This window comes from Danio rerio, chromosome 3, assembly GCF_052040795.2.
Source record: "Danio rerio strain M-AB ecotype USA chromosome 3, GRCz13ab, whole genome shotgun sequence".
NCBI lineage: Eukaryota > Metazoa > Chordata > Actinopteri > Cypriniformes > Danionidae > Danio > Danio rerio.
In genome coordinates this window covers 30166958-30189368 of record NC_141023.1, presented here as the reverse complement: position 1 = coordinate 30189368, position 22411 = coordinate 30166958, and the positions used below count along the sequence as shown (strand labels likewise).

General features: G+C 39.0%; 1 protein-coding gene, 1 long non-coding RNA gene and 1 other non-coding gene across 8 annotated transcripts in view; 1 reads left to right on the top strand and 2 right to left on the bottom strand.

The window, feature by feature from the left end:
* Window positions 1-17639, top strand: part of shank1 (SH3 and multiple ankyrin repeat domains 1) — a 167119-nt gene extending 149480 nt beyond the window's left edge. For 3 of the 5 annotated variants that reach the window (XM_087244603.1, XM_087244602.1, XM_087244601.1), the window contains one exon: window positions 583-2124. In XM_087244603.1, the coding sequence (XP_087100729.1) occupies window positions 583-623 (41 nt within the window). In that variant the 3' untranslated portion in view covers window positions 624-2124. Of the gene's footprint in view, window positions 1-582; window positions 2125-2452; window positions 2462-5217; window positions 5330-5423; window positions 5481-8191; window positions 8305-8419; window positions 8541-9561; window positions 13127-13608; window positions 14512-14652; window positions 15768-16931 lie in introns of those variants that run through there. The other 2 variants (XM_087244604.1, XM_087244600.1) reach the window with 2 other exon arrangements.
* On the bottom strand, window positions 16534-20356 carry si:dkey-105i19.5. Of its 2 annotated transcripts, XR_015480940.1 has the most exons (3): window positions 20323-20356; window positions 20024-20063; window positions 16534-19808 (listed from the first exon to the last, which is right to left on the bottom strand). It is a non-coding gene; the product is annotated as a si:dkey-105i19.5 (long non-coding RNA). The 2 variants fall into 2 exon arrangements; XR_015480939.1 differs by lacking the exon at window positions 20323-20356 and having other exon boundaries at window positions 19677-19808; window positions 20024-20160.
* LOC137490050 (small nucleolar RNA SNORD88) lies at window positions 19877-19966 on the bottom strand. The gene has a single exon (XR_015481570.1). It is a non-coding gene; the product is annotated as a small nucleolar RNA SNORD88 (small nucleolar RNA).
* Window positions 20357-22411: the final 2055 nt, after the last annotated feature.

The window sequence follows — 22411 nt, the reverse complement described above, 5'->3', positions numbered from 1 at the left end:
TGGTAAAATATTCATTATTATTGCTTAAAACAAACAAGAAGCATTCTTATGTACAAAAACTTAAATAAAAAATTAAATCTGTATTACACTTTTATTGTTTTAATGCTAGAAATAAGTCATCTTTGTCCCATATTGCAAATCCCGAACAGTAAACAATTACATTCATATTTGAACTTAATACATTTAAAGATTAATTTCTCTTTAAATCATTTAGAAAGAAAAAATCATTTTAAGCACACCCTGCTTATGTAACCCCTGGGGTTTGCTTACCTCGATTGGGAATCACTGCGCTAGAGGACAGAACCAGAAGGTTTAGAGAGAAAGAAAGATGACAGTGAAGAGATGAGAGAAATGCAAGAGAGGATGAAAGAGCTAAATGGAATAGTTTAAACAATCAGAAGGGAAAGGGATTGAAGAAGAGAGAGTGAATGGCAGAGTAAACTATCACAGTGAAACAAATAATGAAAAGAAGAAGAAACTGATGGACAGAAGAGTTAGAACTGGATGGCATAGAGTTACAGAGGAAACGAAAGAAAGAGAGAGAGAGACAGCATTAAGAATGTTCTTTCACTGTTCTTTCAGAAGTTCCACACTGTCACTACCAGCACCCCCACTACAGGTAACCCCCAAAAACTGTCCCCTACCAACCTTTATATCCCCCACCCCGCCTCCCACCTTCTCCCTCAATCCTCCACCTGCAACCCTTATTAGCTTTAACCCTAAACCTCAATCTATAGCACTTCCCTTATGGTTTACTGGTTCCTTAGTGCTGTAGTAATATGGTGGGCATAGCAAAAAAGGGGCAGTATGTGCTGGCAAAAGATGCCATCATGACTTATAATCATTTAGCTTACCAATCAGGCATCTGTAACATCAAGGCAATCAGGCTCAATCATTTCAGTTTCCCACCAGCTACAAAAAGTCTTCTTACTGTCATCCAAATCATTGTATAAACCTTCCCCTATGAACCAGTCCTCACCTGTCTAGTCCACTGAGGCATGTTTTTACCCTTCTCTCTTCTCTTCAGCCCAAACAATAGTCTCACAGCTCACTGTCCCTTGTGGCACAGTGTCTACTGTAGATCAACACTCTCTTAAGCCCAGTTTCTAGCATTTCAGTAATCAGATTAGTGTGTGGGTTATACATTTAGTAATGGTGAGTACTGACTAAAGTCAAACGGGTTCATTTCTATGCACTTTATAGAAATCAGAGAGAACGGGTTCATTATCCAGTCCCTAAAGAAACATACAACACCAAACGCATTAGGAAATGTTTGCCAGATTATTATATTGAAGTATATGTCATTGCTAAGAATATGAGTAGGAATGGACAATATGTTGGCTGTCTTATTGACATTGGTTTAGTAGTCTAATATATGAACACTACTATTCAAACTTTTGGGGACAGTATCTTGTTGTTATTATTTTCTTCTAGCAAGAGTGAACATAATATGTATACAGAGAGGAAAGACTAATATATAGTTATGAAACCATACCATTTAGAATAATTGCTGCTCTTCTATGTTAAGTAGCATTTTCAACATAAATATCATAATAATAAATGTTTCTTGAGCACCAAAATAGCATATTAGAATAACTTCTGAATGATCAAGTGACAATTAAGCTAAAAGTCTGGCTATCTAAAATTATTCCTTAACAAACAGTAAAATAAAATGTTGTGTTACTCCACTGTTTGTACTGAACTTTGTTTTAAAAAATAATCAAAAGCCTTTTTGAACATTTCAAACTTCTTCCAAAAAAAAAAAAAGACATTTAAAAATCTTACTGACCCCAATATTCTTAGCAGTTATTTTCAGTCAAAACTTAATATATGTGCATCTCTAATATTTAAAGGGCCATGAAACCCCTCCTGTCTCAGCGGGGTGTTTTTACACCACTAGTTTAAAAAAAAGTCAGGAAAGTGGGTGAGTCCAGCTTTGTTTGGGTGGGAGTGTCGAGTGACGAAAGAGGGTTTGCATGAAAAGGGGAAGAGTTTTGTGGAAGTGGAGGAGTTTCAGTCCATAATATTACAGTGATATTACTGTAAACTTAGTAACTAAATAATTTTGACTAAGGTATATCTTCAAAAACTGAAAAAAATACTGCTGATGATACTAATTTTGCCGTTTAAATAAACATAAACAGAGAACTTTGATCACACACTTACCAAATGCGTAGAGACAGGACAATCAACACGAACTAGAACTGCGTCTTTTTTAAAAAGAAGACGAGCGGCAAATCTGGATTTTACCAAGCTCTCGGGTACATTTTTTTAATTTCGAACATATTTTTGTCGCGTGTTAGCGAGCTGTGCTTTCATTGTGGGAAAATGGAAACAAAACTTTTGTTTCAGCACATTTAAAAAGAGAAACATCAATGACCCATGTCTCCGAACAATTCTCTTTAATTAAAGTTGGCAACACAACGTGGCGTCTCTCTAAACACTGTAACAGGTAAAAAGAGTCTTCGAAGCTATTTCATGCAAATTAATGAATTTGCATCACGTTCACAATAGAGTGCGCTGATTGGTACGAACCAAGTCTTTCTTATGAATTAATGAATAGATGTGCTGAAAGCTCAATGACGTCACTTTGTATCTCCACGCTGGATTTTACACAATGATCTCATTGCTTTGACGTGGCTTTAACATTTCTGTTTAAACCGAAAGAAACAAATTTGCTCTAAACAACACAAAAACTTCCAATTTTCACTTTTTAGTTAAATATATGTGTCCTAATTGTGCTTTTAGCAATGTGTGGCATATATTTAACTGTCAACATCTAAAAAAAATGTGTTTTGGGTGTTTCGTGACCCTTTAAATGAAATAACACTGTAGCAAACCAGATTACTGTGTGTGACATCTTTAGATCATTACATGCAGCTTTAAACATCACATGTAGAACAACCAACCATAATTCTTTCAGATTTTCAGTCAGGGGGTGCCTTCCTGTCTAAGCGGGTGTTTTTGTCCAGAATCTACTTTTCAGGCTAGACTTGATGAAAGAAGACTATTTCAGGGCATAAGAGTAATCTGTGTCTGCTGTTACCTATAGTGCTGTTTGAGTACTTATAATGATGTATCTTCTCATTGTACCGAAGGTGTTTAAGGTGGTTAATGTGTGCAGGTGTTGCATTATCTATTACCATGTGACTAATCAAATGCAGCAATTTAGTGTAAGTGAAGAGCTCTCACCTTTTCAGACGCCCTCACCTCTCCACCTGGTATTGCATCCCACCTCACTGGCTGCCGTGCTCTAAAGATAGCAGAGATTGCTGTAGCATGAATGTCTCTCTGCACTAGCACCTTATAAAAGGCGGAAGCGCTTACATGGAAAAAAGACAGAAATGACTCTATAAAGACAAAAGGGCAGATGATAAGTCGTAAAGGAACACTCCACTTGTTTTTGTTAAAATATGCCCATTTAAAACTCTCCTAGAGTTAAACTTGAGTTTTATCAATTAGAATTCATTCAGGCGATTTCCAGGGCCCAGTTTTTCAAAAGTAATCCAGTGGGATTTTGGATCACAAATTAGATCACATCTTGGCAATGGGTTTTTCAATAGTAACAGAGGGATTTTTAATTAAGATGTAATCCAATCTTACATTTGATTTAGATGAAACCTTGGGTTATTTAAAACTTTGAACTCAGATTGGGATCTATTTGATAAATAAACAGGATTATTCTGATCACATCAGAAGGGTGGATTCCGTGTTTTAAACGAAATAAAGCAAATAAAAAAATATTAAGGGTTACTGATAATATAAAAAAATCCTTCATATTTGAAGCCTTTATGAAGTATGTTTAATCTAATGAGATATGGTAAAAAACAACAACAAAACAATATCAAAGCATTATTTAATTAGAACGAACTGAAAAATGTTTAACGTTTGTTGATTGCAGTGTTTCTGTTTCTTACTATTAAAACAAACAATGGCTGTTTGTGACAACTGTTAGTTCCACACTGTTGGTTTCATTAAGGGTTGGGTAAGCAGGATTTGGTAACAATGATTGAACCCAATGTTCCTTTAAAAACTATCATAAAAGAAAGATAGATCAGTTAATCCTGGATAGAAAAACATGGGATTTTCAAATCTGGACCAATTTGATCCAGATTACAATTTTTCAAAACTGGTCCCAGGTCTGGCAGGAGCACTTTTAGCTTAGCTTAGCATAGATCATTGAATTGGAAAATACCTTTAGCATCTTGCTTAAAAATGACCAAAAGAGTTTCAAATAATACAAAACAATATTACTAAACCAATCTCTATTGTACAGAGCGAGAGCGCTTCTCTTCTGTTAAACGGAACAGTCCCATCATCAATGACGTAATCGTGCTCGGGCTCGGAAGGTAAAGATGCAGTGTGAGTGCAGGCCATCGGGGGATAGTGGTGGGAAGAACCGAAGCACGGTTCAAGGCGACCGAGCCTATTGAGAGTACACCCTTAGGCAGCACAACTGGCACACCCACCCTGTGCAAGCAGGTAGACCAGTTGGAAGTTACCTAGCTAGAGACTATTTTCATGTGCTGTATAAATCATTGTGCCTGCTGCAGTTATGGTACATCATCAAAGTTGTTTTAAAAAAAATGTTAATTTTCCGTTGGTCCTAGTATACAATGTAACTACAGAAGAGTCAAGCTTTAGGAAAATTATCGAAAGTCATTTTTTTTGCGAGATGCTAATGTTCTAATCTGATTCAAGGAGCTATACTAAAATAAGCTAAGCTAAGCTAAAAGTGCTTCCACCAAGTTTCAAGATCATCTGAATGGATTAAAAATGATAATACTCAACTGTTTAACTGTAGGGGAGTTGTAAAATGAGCCATATTTAAAAAAGAAAAAACTTAAGTGTTCCTTAAAAATAGCCTACTGTAGACCCCTCTTTTAATTCCTGTAGAATCCCTCAGCTTTATGTGCGCCAAGAAAAATGTACACAGATACACAATCCCTACATTGTCACGCGTGGCTTTTAAAAACCTTTCCTGCACACTTTGAACGCAAGGGTTGTTTTTGGTGACATGTCTTACTAACCTGTCTTGTAACCTCCCTAATTTTTCTGTCTGTCCTGGCATTCCATACACAGTGGACAGAGGTAAGAAGCACTTCAGATTCACATTTCTTTGATGTTGTCATGAACTGTTGTGCACATTCTGGATTTGAGTGTAGTGTCTGACCTAAATTTAAAAAAAATAGTGTTTAATCTCTTGCTAACTTGATAGTTGATGATAATGTGATTGTAGTATTAAAAGAGTATTACTGGTGGTGTTCAACCTTACATTGACTCTCTGTTTGCTTGATCACAGCCTCTGCCCCATGGAAAAAAAAATCAGGTAATGCATTTTGTTTCGTTCTTTCTTTTATGAAACACCTGATCTAATGGGTTTGCCAAATGTTTATGACATGAAATCTGTCTGGCTGTTACAGAGTTCGAATCTTCACAAGCTACAGAGAAGAAGAGGACAGTTTATCAGATGGCTTTGAGTAAGATACACATACAATACATCTAAGAAATACATAAAGTTAGCAAATAAATTGACTGTTCAACCAACAATTCAAATTCTCTCATCATTTATTTGCATTTATGTAATTCTGTGGCTGAGAACCAAAGAGAAGTTTAGCATGAGCTACTCTCTTCCATATAGTGAAAACTGATGAAAGTCTTGTGAACAATATGCAAAATTTTCTGAGTTTATCTGGGGTGTATTTCCAAAAACCATCATTAGCTAACAGAGGTCGCAAGTTCCGTTGTTACAAACAGTTCATTGATTTGGCATTTCCCAAATCCATTGTTCCAACCAACATTCGCAAACTGCGTCACAAACTTGTACACTTGCAACTACACCTCTAGAGCTGTAGTTAGAAGCATAGTTCCTGGTTGTGTTCTATTCCCCATTATCCCCCTAAGCCCTATTCATTTAGAACATTCTAATATTTAAACTTGGAATGATTAAAATAAAAATTTAGTCATCTCTCTTAGGTGCAATTTGCTTTCAAAGTATTTTTACATTTCAGTTTAAGCTATCTTAATATTGACAATTGTGTTCCTTTCGTAATACACCTTGAAAACATTTATGCCATTTTGAACACAGCCGTGACTCATGACGAAAGTTATAGGTGACTTATTTAAAGTGGAATTTAAGTTACGTCTCCAAAGCTTGTGAAAACAAAATATATAGCATACGTTAATGATTTTAATTTATAGTAGGTTATTTATTAATAATTATATCTGTACTGTATGTGACATGGACCTGTTGGTTAGAACTTTTCTACAGTGGTTTGAATGTGTCAAATTGCAAAAGTAGACTTTTCAAAAAACATTTAAAAAAACAATATCCTGCTTAATATTGATAATAATAATAATAATAATAATAATAATAACAATAATAATAATAATAATAAATTATTATTATTTTTATTATTATTATTATCGTTATTAGGTAGGATTTTTTAAATTTCCTTATAAATAGCCTACTGTACATTAGGCCTGCAAACATTAACGATTAATATGATTTATATATGAGATTAGAATACGTGTTAGTTAAGTGATTTCATATGGAATATTCTAAATAATATTTGTAGAGGAAACATATATAGTTCCTATATGTGCCATTTCCATATATTTCAAATAATATAGTAACAAGCGCATGTTTTTACCAAAACTAATATTGTATTTTTTAAAAAAATGTGTGTCCATGTAAAAGCATATAATTTGCAAAAAAAAATAAAAAATGTATGGGGTATTTTCTGTAAAGAAGTAGTTACTACCCCGTTAAGAGCATCATTATGGACGTTTTATGTTATAACTAACATGGTTCAAACGATGGATCTGCGACAAAGCAATTATGGTTTTGGGAAACACCCTTCACGACTTTGTTCTTTTCCCAAATGATGCATCGTGCTAGTTCAGCCTTGACTTATGTTGTTGTTTGGAAAATGCACCCCTGGATGTGTTAAATTTATTTTATTGTGACCAAAAAAGACTTTCATTGTATGGAAAAGTTCATTCTGAGTCAACAATTCCTAAGGCCCCGTTTACACTAATGCGTTTTAGTTTTAGAATGAAAACGATCTGCGTCCACATTGGCGTTTCACCTAGCGTTTCTGAACAACTCTTCATCCACACTATACATATGAAAATGCACATCACGTGACCACACACACACACTCTGGCATGCACTGCAGCAATGAGAGCTGTGCACGTCGGACTGTTCATCAAGGATCTACTGCTGGATCTAATCTCACTATATTTCTTAAATGTGATATTTAATTCATTTTGTTCTCTATCTAACAACATATCCCTCGTATTTTGAATCTATTTCTTGTTCTCAGGTAACTTGTTTTGGCTGAGCACAAAGAAAAGTTAATATATTAATTAATGTAACCACGTACACTGATTCTGCACATTTGACTGATTGCTTGCATTTATTTCTTATAATGTATAAAAATATTGTATGTTATACATTTATAAAGGTTATTATTGATTATTAAATCTGATATTCAGCAAAAGAGACGGTATGTTTCGTATTTTCAATGAGAATGAAAGGAGGTAGTTATGTTATAGGCTTTGTTTTGTTATAAATATGCATACAGTGAAGATGACAGTCATAAAAATATTTAGCTACAGGACATCTCAACATTTTTGGTGTCTGTTAAGTTGCTAATATCAAAATGAAAAGAGGCAGTTCCTCAAATCATGTTTTCGTTTTATTTTTAAGAAAGTGGAACAACGTAGTTAGGGTAATGTGAATGATGTTATAAAGTTCATGTTCCTTAATTCTGAAGTTTTCCCCGATGTGTCCTCGGGAGTTTTCCATATCAAACTTGCAAAGTCTGAACTTATAAGGAGATGCAAGACTGAAGTTTGTGTAGGCAACTTAATATTAAGGAAAAGCCCCAATCAGATAGATGAATGTCTGCAGCCCCGCCTCCGTCTTCAGATGTCTCTGTTTTCCTCCATCCACACTGACACGCAGCAGCAGCGTTTTAAAATGAAAACAACCTCTTCAGCAAAAGCTCAGTTTTTGGTGCTTGAAAACTTTGGTGTAATGGTGTAACTGTAGCAAAACTTACGCATTTTAAAACTAAAACGTATTCGCGTAAATGGGGCCTAATTAAAGCTAAGAATGTAAAGTTGTACTGTAAGTGAATGAACGAAATCATTCTTTTTTTTCATGTTTCTTTTTCTCTGTCAGATAAACTGGATGAGATTTTAGCAGCAGCACAGCAGACCATTAATACAAATGAGGCTCCAGGGCCCCGGGTTCAGGGGGTAAAAAGAGAACGGGGCAGAGGCTTTTATAATGAGGTTTGTGTGTGAGCTCGTACAGTAGTTACTAGAGATTTCTAAATTGCATTCTTTTAAATCTTGGTATAATTTAATGTATATTATTATTTTTAACATTTATTATGTCTTTTGCCAGCCAACTTTCGACCAAACTGGAATGGGGATGACATCATCTGGGGCAGGGTTAGGCTACGACCGTGGTCAATTTGTGTCTGGCCATGGCCCCCCGCACGGTATGCTGCGACAGAAGTCTATCGGTGAGGCTGTCTGTTTGTCCATCTGTCTGTCTGCCCACCTGTGTGTCTGTTTAACCATACTGGTGTACGTCTATGGTACGTGCGTTGAGAGCACTCCAAAGAGTGCAGCTGTGGGTTTGCTTTAATGCTTATCATTTGTATTGCTTTATTGCTCCAGATTAGTGACTGTACAATTCAAACACTTCATAGGAATCTTGTCAGGGGTTTGACTGGGATCTAGGACAAACCAATTATTAAAACAAATTTGAATGTTATTATTATTATTTTTGAATCTTTTACTTTTGGTGTTCAGCATCAGTGTTCCTTTTTGGTTGAACTATAAAATTGACAGCCCATTTATAACCCTCAAGATAATAATAATAATAATAATAATAATAATAATAATAATAATAATAATAATAATAATAATAATAAGAGCACACTGACTGTACAGGGAAAATGCTTGCTATCCCATGGCATGAAGGCAAAAAACATTCATGTGATGTTAAATATGTAAATTCTTACTTTCTTAGTTTACAAAATTGGAACCTTTATGTGCACTAGAGATAACAACCTCAATACCTGTTTCTTTTGCATGCTGAGGGGGTAGCTATTGTTAGTGTCACTTTCTGTGCCATCAAGTACTGTAGACATTGTGTGTGTGTTGTATTTGTCTTAATATAACAGACTGTAACTAAAATTTGTCTGCACTAACATAAAACAGCATTGCTAATGTAAGGAGGTTAGCTTGTACATGTTCGGAGATTGATCAGTCATGGTAATAAACAGACAAGCTGACAGACAGACAGACAGACTACAAGATGGTCTCTTTTCTGTATCCTGTTTTGTTTGTCCTTTGCTCAGTATTAGAAAATAAATATATCTTTTCCTTTTTTGGTTCTTTTCTCACTTCCAAATGTTGTACATTTATCTTGTCTCCCAAATATATTTTTCTTTCGTCTTTGTTGTTTAGAAACATTTTATTTTAATTCTCCCTTTATACATTTTCTTGAAAATGTATTTCATCTTTTTTTTTCTGCAGGGGTTCCTGAGGAGGAGAAGCAGTTTCTTCATCCTCCAGCCATGAAGTTTGCCCGTAGTCTTTCAGTACCTGGCCCAGATGAAATCCCTCCTCCACCTACTACAGCACCCCCTGAGCCCCCTTTTTCCTCAGCTCCTCCGCTTGGCTTTAGGGGCAAGACATCTCAACAGCCGTCTGTTTCTATGTCTCAGTCTACTTCCTCTGCTGCACATTATCAACTCTACTCACAGTCAGTACATGTTACTCACGGACCAAGGGACAGGTCCCCTGGACCACCTACTGGGTCTGGAACTGGGGACCTTGCTTATTCCCATGCCCAAGCCCACCCCTCTGTACCAAGTAGGACTGCCTCCAGGAAGGTGATTGGGTACACAGGAGATCTTGCAGGGGCTGGAGGAGTGGCTGGGGCCAAAGCTGCAGCATTGAGAAGGGGTTACAGCAATGCAGTCCCACCCACCAGTGTCGCTACTGTGATTCCACAACAGCAGCAGACTACTCAGAACCAACCTTCCAGAATGGACCGGAGTGGAATGGGGGTAGGGGCTGGTGGTGTACCAAAAGGCGGTGCTCGTAGAGGAAAGGGGCCCTTGGTGAAACAGTCAAAGGTGGAAGACCTGCGTCAAGGTCAAGACACTCTAGAAGCAAAGGTGTCAGTGGAGAAGAGCTCTATTCCAATCCCAACTATCATTGTTAAAGCCCCTTCCACCAGCAGTAGTGGACGCAGTAGCCAAGGCAGCAGTGTGGAGGCTGAACCACCGCCCCCAGGAGAAAGTGACAGTTCTAAACCAGAACCTGTTGTTCCCCCACCTGCACCAACCGTGCCACCACCAGCCCCTCCATCTATACCTGCTCCTCCACCCCCATCACTGCCATCACTTCGTACTCAAGAGAGTCTGGACTTCACCAGCCAGTTTGGTGCTGCCATTGTAGGGGCAGCTCGCAGGGACAGAGAACGATTTCATGAAGCACGACGCAAGAGTGCCTCCTTTTTTCTTTCTGCTGAGGAAGAGTTGAGTGGAGCTGGAGGAGCAGGAGGGCGGACTCAGACTTCTCAACAGCAGCTGAGTTCCCAGCCTTCACCACGCCTGCGACCATCCAAATCTATAGATGAAGGCATGTTCTCAGGTGATACTTTTATCCATCACACACGCAGTATGCCTCCTGCATTTGGCTTGCCTGAGTACTCCTCACCTGCTCCTCAAGGGGATTACCAGCCTAAGTCTGTACCTGCTGACTTCTATGGGGCAGGATCCAGACAACAGCAGCAGCAGCAGCAGCAAGCCCCCACCACAACTTTTATTCACCCACTAACTGGAAAAGTACTGGACCCTTCATCCCCTCTAGGCTTGGCTTTGGCTGCACGGGAACGTGCCTTGAAGGATGATGGACGTATACGTAGGGAAAGGACCACTGAACATCATTTTACCCGTCAGTTGTCAAGCATTGGGGCCTTTTCCTCATCCACTTCACAGCCAACATCACACATTTCCTACCCAATGGCCTCGTCTTCCTCTGCAACCTCCTCTGCTGCTCAATCCACAAACACCTCTTCATATCTTGTTACCTCCTCATCATTAGCTGCCACCACCACATCCACTCGGCCTCCATCTCCTAGGATCCTGCGTGGAGCAGGGAGTAGCTGGAGTGAAGAAGCTGGGGTTGGAGAGCGTGCGGATAGGGAAGCAGCTGGCACCTCTGCTCCCAGAGAAGGCCTAAGGGTTCGTTTCTCCGAGGATAAAACTGTCCACACACACCACTATCAATCTCAGCAATATCAGCCCACCTTTAAAGAGCGTGAAAGAGAACGTCAAAGAGAGAGGTCAAGAGAAAGAGAGAGGGAAAGAGAGAGGGAAAGAGAAATAGAAAAAGCTCAAACCCAGTATCAGCAACAGTCATCACAACCAATGACCCAGCAGCCTCGACGCCCCTCATTCTTGAGGATGGAGAGTGAAGCTGGAGCGTACATTCTTTCATTAACGCCTCCATCTCCTCCTCCAACAGCAGCCCCTATGCGTCCTACAGCAGGAGCCACAGGTGAAAGTGGAAGTGGTACAAGCCTGATGGTTCTGCCTCCCCCAGCTCCCTCAGTAGATGCAGATGATGAGTTTGTGTTTGCTGATCCTCTTCCTCCACCTCTAGAGTTTGCCAATAGTTTTGATCGTGGTTTGGGTTACTCTGCGATGATTTCTCACAATGTTGCAGCCCGTCAGCAGCGTCATCCTCCACCACCCCCTCCCCCACCACCCCCGCCCACTTCGAAAGATTCCTTTATGACAGGCTTTCCAGCTCACACACCCCTACCGTCACCTCAGGCAGGAGATTCCACAACTTCCAGTCTTACCTCCTATGACAGTGAGGTTGCAAACCTAACACAATCTGCCCCATCGCCCTCCCCATCTTCTCCCAACCCACTACCACCTCACTCCCCCTCCACCCTTCAGACATCTGGACCACCTCCACCTCCCTCTGTATCACCTCCTCCACCACCCAACAGCTACCATAGACCTTTTGGCTTATCTCAGTCACAACATTTATACAACAGTACACACACAACTGGACGCTCCTCCTCTCCCACCCCACCTCTCTCTATTCCAGCTCCACCTGCCTACCGGGGTCCACCAACAGCATCATCCACCCCTGCAACTTCTGTATCAATCAGAGGTGCCTCAACTGTGACCGCAAGCTGTTCCACAACTGCTTCTACAACTGTCACCTCTCCTAGTACTACTGCTGCTGCCACACCACACACACGCATAGCAACTGTCTCCACAGTAGCTACAGGGGGTAGTAGGCGTCCCAGTGCAGAGCATCATCCACCACCTAGTGCAACCAAGAGTGGTGAGTCCCAGGAGACAGTGGTAGATTCTGGGATTGAGGAGCTGGACAGCCGAAGCAGCAGTGATCATCACTTAGACAGCATTCTTGCACTCAGTGGTAGTGGGGTCAGAGAGAGGTTGGAACGAGCAGGGATGAGTAGCATAGGTGGAATTGGAGGGAGAGATGGTGCAACTGAGGTTGACAGGACAAGTGGGGCAGACTTTTTAGAGTCTTACATGAGCTACCTTGATGGGCAGACTTTTGAAATGCACAATGCCAAAGCCGCTAGCACTGCATCCACCTACCCAAAAACACAGAGGTACAGAGAAGGCACCCGGGCTGGAGATCTTCGACGCCAGACCAGCACAGCACCTCCTGCATACCACCGTCGTAGAGAGGAGGAAGAGGAAGAGGATGAGGCCGAGGAGGTAGAGGAGGAGGATTTGAGTGCCCGTGATGGCTATGGGATGAGGGAAGGGCCAGGGATTGCTCGCTCCTCTGTAATGTACTTTGACCGGCCCCGCACTCCAGAGATAAAACCACTGTGGGGAGATGGGTCGACTGGAGCATCACAGACCATGGGGGAGGGAGGGGGCCAGATAGTGGGAACATATGTGGAGCCACGTAAACTACATCCTCCCATGACTGGTATGAAAGCAAACATCATTAATGAACTAAGCACCAAATTACAGCAGAGAAGTAAAGGAACAGAGAACTGGGGGGCCCAGAGATCATTGAGCAGACATAGGTAATTGTGTTACCAATAGTATAGGTACATGTGCATGGATATATGTTTGTGTCTGCATGGTGGCCTTGAAGCGAGGCATGTGGCATGAAAATCTCTCAGCTGCATGGGCATAGTGTGCTTTTGGATTCCATGAGTCAGTAAAAGTCTGAGCCTTTTAAAGGACTCTTTGGAAATATAGACTAACCTGTGTTCATTTGCAACAGTAAAATTGTTTTGTACCTACCAATTTTTATTAATGATTTAAACACCAGTGAACACTAGTGTGTAATGCGTAACTGTGTCTGTTTAAACTGTTCCTCTCTTTTTGTGATTTCTGCTTTTTATTGCACTGTCCATGTACGTCTGTCTGTCCCACATCAGACACAGGTAACTGTTGCACTATACCTCGTTGCTCTCTCTTTCTCTTAACTGTCATTTTTTTCTTATTCTATCTTTTTATCTTATCTTTTATTCTGTTGTTCTAATTTGTTTTCTCATTTCAGGTTCTCAGAGGACTCAACAGGTGCACTGAGTCCTCCCTCTGTCCGCTCTAGCTCCCCATCTCCAGTTCAGCTCTCTCAGCCTGCCTTGTCTCCCTCTCCCACTCCTTCCTCCCAGCCACTTTACTCAAACTGGGCTCGATCTCCTTCCCCTCAGCCCCCTGCTGCCTCATCCCAGCCCCCTCCCCGATCCCATTCACCTGTTTCCCCTTCATCATATTCACCATACCCCACCTCACCCAAACACCGGCCTGTTTATCGCACCAAAGCTCTGGAGTTCCAATTTATTCCCAGTCGAGAGTCACGAAAGTCAGAGTCGCATCATGCCCAGCGCAGACGAGCACCCAGCCCTTTAATTTCTCCATCTGACCGTCCCAAGCTTGGCCCTCCCCGCCCCTCTTCCCTTCCTATTCTCCCCACTACACCCCTCTATAGCAGCCTGTATGACCTTCGTGGTTCTATTACTCCACCCTCACCTGCCAATCCCCTTGGGGACCCCTACTTTTCCCCCTCCCCGCCTCTATTTGCCCCCTCGGGTGCTCCCCCTCCTCCAAATTCCTCTCTGGTGGTCTCACGGTCCCTGTCACCCACTCACTTCCTGTCAGGGACTTCATCCCCACCTCTCCACCCCATTCCTCCACCCACTTGCCTGAGTTACCCCCATCTTCCACCCCCCTCACCCACAAAGCCCTTTGCCTCAAAACCTCTCCCATACTGGACCAAGTATGATGTTGCAGATTGGCTGGGCTACCTGAACCTGGGTGAACACAGGGAGCGATTCTTAGACAATGAAATTGATGGCACGCACCTGCCCTCTCTTACCAAGGATGACTACCTGGACCTGGGTGTGACCCGAGTTGGCCATCGCATGAACATAGAGAGGGCGCTCAGGAGAGTTATGGACAGGTGAGAGGAGAGAAAAGGGGGAAGCAGAGAGATGCAAGGGATGTCTGCAATGGAGAGGGATTAGGGTGAGGGGTAGTGCATGAGCAAAAAAGCTATTATACTTAAGGTAACTCTTGATATGCTATTGATTGCTAACTTCAGAGAACACTTGGAGTGGGCCACTGCATGAGGTCCAGGATGGCATGGGGAAAGAAATGGAGAACTGAAAGAGGGGGATGTGGGAGAGCAAGAGAAAAATACTTCCTTATAAAGACTTTCCACCTTCCCCCCCCTATCATCAGGCTGTCTTCTAGCACTTTCCCCATTTCTGCTCTCTCTCCTCGAAATGGACGGACAAACAGAAGGAGAGATGAGGCCAACCGGAGTTGAGAGAACAGGAAAGATGAGGTGACAACTGCTGCCATCAGAGATTATTCCCTGAATGAAGAATAAAGCAGGATGAGGTGACTTTGAAATCAGACTGCCTGCTTATGAATGGAGAGATACAGAAGAGAGTTGACGGCCTGTCTGAACTGTGAACACGCCTGCGCTTACATGTGTGATTCAGTCAACGAAAACATAACCACCCACATACACATCCGCATGTCAACCTCTGAACAAAATACACTTAGTTTGAGCTTGCAGGCACTCACAAGGTGGTCAAATTGGAATTAACTGAACAAATCACATAGGGGGATCTATCTCTGTAGGATTAAACATGTTCACAACATGAGAAGGTAACATACTACATAACTGAGCCAAATAATTTGAGGGAAACAATCAAAATGGTCTTATCTTTTCTGTTTTTCTTTTGGAAGAGATAGGGAGAAAGAGAGATATTGAAACCTCCTTTGCTGTCTTTCTCTTTTTCTCAGATGTTGAGCTGAGTCTAGAACTGACAAACATTTACTAAGGGTATCATTTTTAGAGCAGGTTCAATGGAGACCATTGCTGGAAGGACAAGTACTGACAAACCTCCTGTCTGGCACGACTAGGGAAGCCCTTAAAATAGAGGTCAATTTTATGGCAGGCACTTATTTGGTAAGACTGTGTTGATGCGTGGGTTCCTGTTGTTTGTGTGAGTGTGTGCGTGTGTGTACATGATAATGTGAAAGGTTATCACTAGAGGCATGACCGTGATTTGTTAGCCTATGTGTTTTTACCTCACCAGTGGAGGATTCTATTTTGCCAAAGCCAAATTGAGGCTTGTGCTTATCTTATATTTCACTAGAAATTCTTTACCTTCTCATGTCTTATAATGAAATTCTATATATATGAAAAAAAAATAATATATATATATAAATATATACAGACTGGTCACTGTATTACAAACCCGTAGCAAAAATAAGTGCCCAGACCAACAGAAAACACACATAAATACTCTACCACATACAAACATACACACAGTACATTCTCAGATTACTGATATATAAATATATATACACACTACACCCATGTCTTTTATTTATATGACACATAATGGGACACAGTAAAATATCTATGTACGGAAACAAGATGACGATCAAAATACGCAAAAAATCTTTTAACGAAGGATGGTACAACATTGTAAAAAGAAAAGTATATATATATATACACACACTGCAAATTTATCAACATTTTTACCAATGACTGTCAAAATATAGAAGTAACTACAACTTCAACGAACCTATCCACGATATCAAGGCTCCATTTTAAAACAGGAGACAGCATGGAGAAGAGGGAGAGGAAAAACCAAACTGCCTGTATTTCTCTTTTTCCAAGTCACTCTCCCTCTCTTCTTCCAAAAATCAAAACACTTTCTATGGAGGCGAGGCAGGACGAACATGCACTCAGACATGGGTGAGGGATACGTGCTAATCTGTTTTAATACAACGATTGTTCCTATAACAATTTTTAAACTCTAAATGGGTCTGGAATTCTATTGTTGAGTTAACAAGAGATTATGTTATTTATTGCAGTCATTGTTCTCATGGTCCTTGCTGTTATCTCTACAAGCTGCAGTGTTTCTTGTTTGTTTCTGCTGGGATGCTGTTTATGCTTGACTTTGTTTTTGTTTTTTTTTTGTTTTTGAGTGACCACATGCAATGTGTTCAATCCTTTTGTACCTCTAGGATTTTACTTAGAAACAAGATTTCATATCTCACAATGTCCCTCACCCTATTGCTTCCCCCTTTCGAAACACAATTGTGACATTGTATGCAAGGACTATCAAGGAGTTTATTGTCTGTGACCATATATTTACCCTTTACATTCATATTCCCTTCCACAAACTTATAAGTAAATCTAGTGACCTCCAGCCCTCATCTCCAACACCACAAATAGTTGCTCAATCAATTAAAAGGGCTCCTCATCCTTTTAGACATACTTCCTTTTAGTCATTACTTTCATCCAAAACACCGACGCCTTCACTCTTCTTACTTCCCTGTCTGTCTCTCTTTCAGAACCATCAGTAAAGATCTCATCCCCTCCATTTCCATATCTTTCATCTGTTCATCTTCTAAGAGTGTGGCATCTTCATTCATCATACTGCTCACTTTATCTTACTCATACTGGACAAAAAGATTGAGGAACTAATTGTATTTTTTTTTTATGTTTAAATCTGGTAAGTATAGTGATGTTGATAACAGTAAGGACAATGAATGAAATTATTATTCTGAGATGGAAAAAAAAGGATTCCGAGTTTTAAAGAATCTCTGTCTTCCAAATGTTTAACATGAGTTTTAATGTGTATTGGAATCATGCTTTCTACACATCCTGTGTCCCCTGTTGTCTCATCTTTCCACAGTTCATCGAATTGATTCACATCAAACGCGGCTGGTGTTGTACCCTGATGACTGGTAAATACCCTCACTTACCTGTATTGTCCACTAGGTGGAGTAAAAATCACAATTCTCTTCCCTAGTTAGCGTCTGAATGAAAGATTGGACAATGGCAAAAAAGATAGGACATTTTGGTCTTTCTAAGCCCTCAAGCTCCACACGCCATATTTTTAACATCTTCTTATAACTGTTATACATAAAACACGCACATTGAAGATCACATGGCCAATAGAGTCTGGACAGTGTGGGACGGGATAGAGCTCACAGGTCAAACACACGAGCAGTTATGCAGTAGCCGTCCAGGGTGTGCAGAAAGCATCTCTTTTTTTTTTCTTTTAAAATGAAGAAATTATGAACAGATAAGAGGTTATTTACAGAATATATGTGTATGCGATTATACCTATTCATATACACATATGAAAATGTTTTAAGAAATGAATAAAGGTTATTAGAATTATAATAAAAGATGCAGGAATTACTTTGAGTGGCTTGTGGTCTGTTTACTTTATTGTTTAATGTAAATGGTTTACAACCACATGAGGGAGATTGAATGGCGAGGATATTTTCATTTTTGGGTGAACTGTCCATTTAAAAGGAATGCACCCAGAATAACCGAGAGACTCATTCACAACGTTCCAAATATCATTCAGCTGTCTTTACCAAGGCAACATACTAAGTTAAGATCAGAAAATGATTTGGAATTTTAAAGACAACGATCTGTGCAAGTTTTTTTTATCTTCCCAGAAATATGTTGACATTTTCCTTAGTCTTTTTTCTTCCTGTTTTTTCATCTAAAGACGTTGTTCTCAGCCACATTCCTAGAGTCCCCCTCAGGATTGCATTTCTCCTTTGACTAATACACACATTTTAGTTCTTGGGGTTTCTAATAATGAACTGATGACTTTATGGGTGCATTTACATGGGGAAAATACAGTGTTGGGATGGCTTCTGGAATTTTTTTTTTTAAACCATCGGTTATGGCAAATTGTTTTGGCATTTAATTTATAACCCTGGCTATATCTAGTTTCCTGTTGCTAATACTTATTTTTTTTAGATACTAGTGTATTTTCTATTAAGGCCTAGTACTTATTAGACACTATAGTTCTTTATTAGATACTAGTGCATTTTACATAGACTCTAGTACTTATTTTAATAGTGACTGGTAACTATTGTTACTAATTTATGTATACTAGTAAATTTTCCATTAAGTACAAATGCTTATTAGATACTAGTGCTTACTCATTAGACGGTAGTTCTTTTTTTATTAGATACTATTATGTTCAAACTGTTTTTAAGTATTAGTCCCAACTAGAATACATACTAGTGCTTACACAAACACTAATTCCTTTTTTTTTTTTTTTTGAGATTTAAGATATTTGCTATTTAGTTGACTAGTAGTATGTATTCTAGTTGGGACTAGTACATATTTTATGTACTGGTAGTTAGTATATAAAAACAGTACATGGGTAGCAGTTTCTAATAAAGTGTCTAATAAGTAAGCACTAGTGTATTAAAAAAAAAAAAAAAAAAAAAAGCACTACTGTCTAATAAGCATTGTTACTTAATGGAAAGGGTACTAGTAACATGAATATATATACACTAGTATGGATTATAAATTGTGAACACTTCTTGCCATACTAGTTTCTTTGCTTTTATCTAATGCCCAGTTACTGTCATTTACAACTTAATAAAAAAAAAATTATAATAAATTCATTCCTCCTTTTTAACACCAGTTAGAAAATACCAGATTGGGGTAAGTTTGTTGGAGAGACTCCAACGTTATGACAACAATAATTGTTAAATGCTGGAACTGAACTCCAGCATTGATTGATTTCTCAAAGTACTTTTTCCCCTAATCGCAGTAGCCTCATTTTTAACATCAGTGGAAGTGCAGCCATTCAAGATCGTCTTCGTCAGTCAAACTGTTTCACTATGCAGATTTTTATGCAAAGGGGCATGCTTATTCCACAGATGGTTCAACCCAAAAAATAAATTGGTCAAACTGGTCAGTTTGTTAAACCAAGATATTGAAGAATGTTAATAAGTCATAAGTGGTTCAAAAGTTACATTTGCTTAACGTTGCAGGAAATAAAATTCCCTTTACCATTTTAACCTCATTCAACTACTGATTTAAATCAATTTAAACGGTCCACACTTATAAAACAATTCCTAAATATAAGAGTTAATACAAAATTTAAATGCCAGACTTTATTCACAAGGAAGAAAATGTATACTGCTGGACAAGAACCACGTGTACCGCAAAGGGCTCAAATCCTACATTTTCCAGTAACATGCTTTATAGATTTTACCCCTTTAATATTAAAATGGCTTCAATCTAATGTTAAAAAAAAAACTAAAATATAGATCTTGCAGTTTTAAAGTCTCATTTATTGGTTTTCAGAGAACAAAGGAAACTTACACAATAAAAAGAACGGGCAAAAAAAAAAAAAAAAAAAAGAAGCTCATCCACAGGTCACTCACAGCTCAGCAGACTCCCCTCTAGAAGAACAGAAAAGGCTGATTACTCGTCACGTTTAATTACTTTAATACAACTTCATATTACATTTACACTTCTCAGGTTCTGCCATGTCAAGAGCAAAACTGCACTTTTGTCTACACATGAACTCAGAGCCCAGTGCTAAACATCACTGAAGCGCTTCACAAATCTACAACAAACTTCAAGTTACTTCATGAGCAATGACACTGTATCTCACCTCCAGTCAGTCTTGATGAATCGTCTAAATACTTGGTATTCTGAAACAAAAATACGAGGAAAAAAGTAAGTAAATGCAGGATGGTTTCATTTAAACGACCGTGCAAGTACGTCGTAGCAAGATTAACAAGGTTCGAGCATTTACCCACACCACGTGGTGTCGATAAAAGAGCATCTTTTACTAATACATTATGAACTACCACTTTAAAATAAAACCGTATAACAAATACACTCAAAAGTAATTACCAAATACACAATTGAAGAGGGAAAACAAAGAAAAGACATTATCGAACTCCTCACCTCTGCAAGCTACTACACACCCGCGTTCACTGAGAACTCTCTGAAGGCAGAGTGCAGTTTATATAGTCGACGCTGAGCAGGACCTTTAGGCGTCCGTTAATATCGCCTTTACACAATTTGAGAGCTTCGTCACATGAAGGGGTTATTTTAGATGTTTTGTTTTACCATGCATCTGATATATTTTTAAAACTGTATCTCCAATCACGTAGATACCCACATTGTTCTTTAAATATTTCTCTGTGACTGAAATCGCCCTCTTTTTTTTTTTTTTTTTTTTTACTGAAATCGCCCTCACCAAAATGATAAACAGACAAATGTTTAATTGTAGGTTAAAATGTGGCTATACAGATTATTGCAATGAATGTGGCAAATAAATAAACAAAAACATTTGGGTCAGTTCAAGAGTTGGCAGGTTTTTTTGAGCCTGAACCTTTGAAAGCAAGGAAACCACGCGGTGTAAGTATTTCATTTAGTAATTTATTTTTACATGCATTTTTACTTTGTTTTGTTTTTGTGTTCTTTTTAACAGATTAACTTATTAACTAGCCTAATAAATGTCAATCCTAGTAAATGAATCATGGTTTTACAAAAAGAATACACATTTATCATCATGAATCGTCATAGAATTACAATCATTCATTAATTATCTTTTCGCTTAGTCCCTTTATTTCATCTGGGGTCGCCACAGCTGAATGAACCGCCAACTTATCCAGCATGTTTTAAGCAGTGGATGCCTTTCCAGCTGCAACTCATCACTGGAAAACATACACACACACACACACACACACACACACACACACACACACACACACACACACACACACACACACACACACACACATTCACACTTATACACTACGGCCAATTTATCATGTCTTTGGACTGTGGGCGAATCGGAGCACCTGGAGGAAACCCATTCGGTCAAGGGGAGAACATGCAAACTCTACACAGAAATGCCTACTGATATAGCCGGGACTCAAACCAGCTACCTTCTTGCTGTGAGTCAACAGTGCTAATCACTCAGCCATTGTGCTGCCCTCATTTGTTTTATATTTATTTATTTTTGAAAAAAGTTAAGGAAATATAGGGAACTCAAAATTGATTTAGCTTAGATAATTATTAACAATCTTATTATAAGTAAACTATGTTTTTATTGTTCTTATAACACATTTATGCATTCTTCATGACCATATTCTAGATTCCTTAACTCTGCCTTATAACAACTGTTGTACTATTAATAAGCAGTGATTCTTGTGAGATTCACAAGTTAATAGTTATCTGAAGTATTATACATTTTGTAAGAAGTTATTTGTCTGATTTTGTATCAATGTTGCCTTGTGGCTGGAAAAAGCACAGAGATGAAAAAAGACAAATCAATTTTTAAAATGCTGTTAACATTCTTGTGATTAAAAATATGACTGAACCACACATGCAGAGGCATTTGGAACTGGCACTTGCAGTGGGTACAACAGCTGCCATATTTTTAATACTGAGTCATAGGCCTTTGTTTAACACAATAAAGTCTCACACTTTGAGTTTTCTCTCCCTCTCTTTCTTTTCACCCCATGAACCGTTGGATGTGCTGTGCAGTCGTTTAGAGGGGTCTGAGACAATGGTAAATTTGAGGTAGGTAGATTGTGATATTACAAAAATAACCGAAAACTAAATATTTATGCCTAATTCACTGCAAAAAAAAAAGATTATTTTACTTAGATTTTCTGTCTTGTTTCTAACACAAATATCTAAAAATTCTTAAATGTGCAGTATGTAAGTTGGACACCCAGTGGTTGCACTAGATATTGCATTCCTGGATCAAGACAAACACAAGCACAGGTTGCCAAATTGAGGACTAAAAGGAGTGAGTCTGATGATTGAGCCTAAAGGCTTTCTCAAGGCAGATTTAAATTCTGTTCTATAAAAACCAATGGCACGTGATAGAAGGGACATTTTCATATTAAAAGTTTCAGTTCTAACCAACACCTCAAATTGGTATTTTAGAGACAGCTTTTATTTCTTGCAGCTGAACAACAGAAAACTGACAATGATGACCTCATGTACACCTTATATACTTTATTCAGTGTTAAATGCT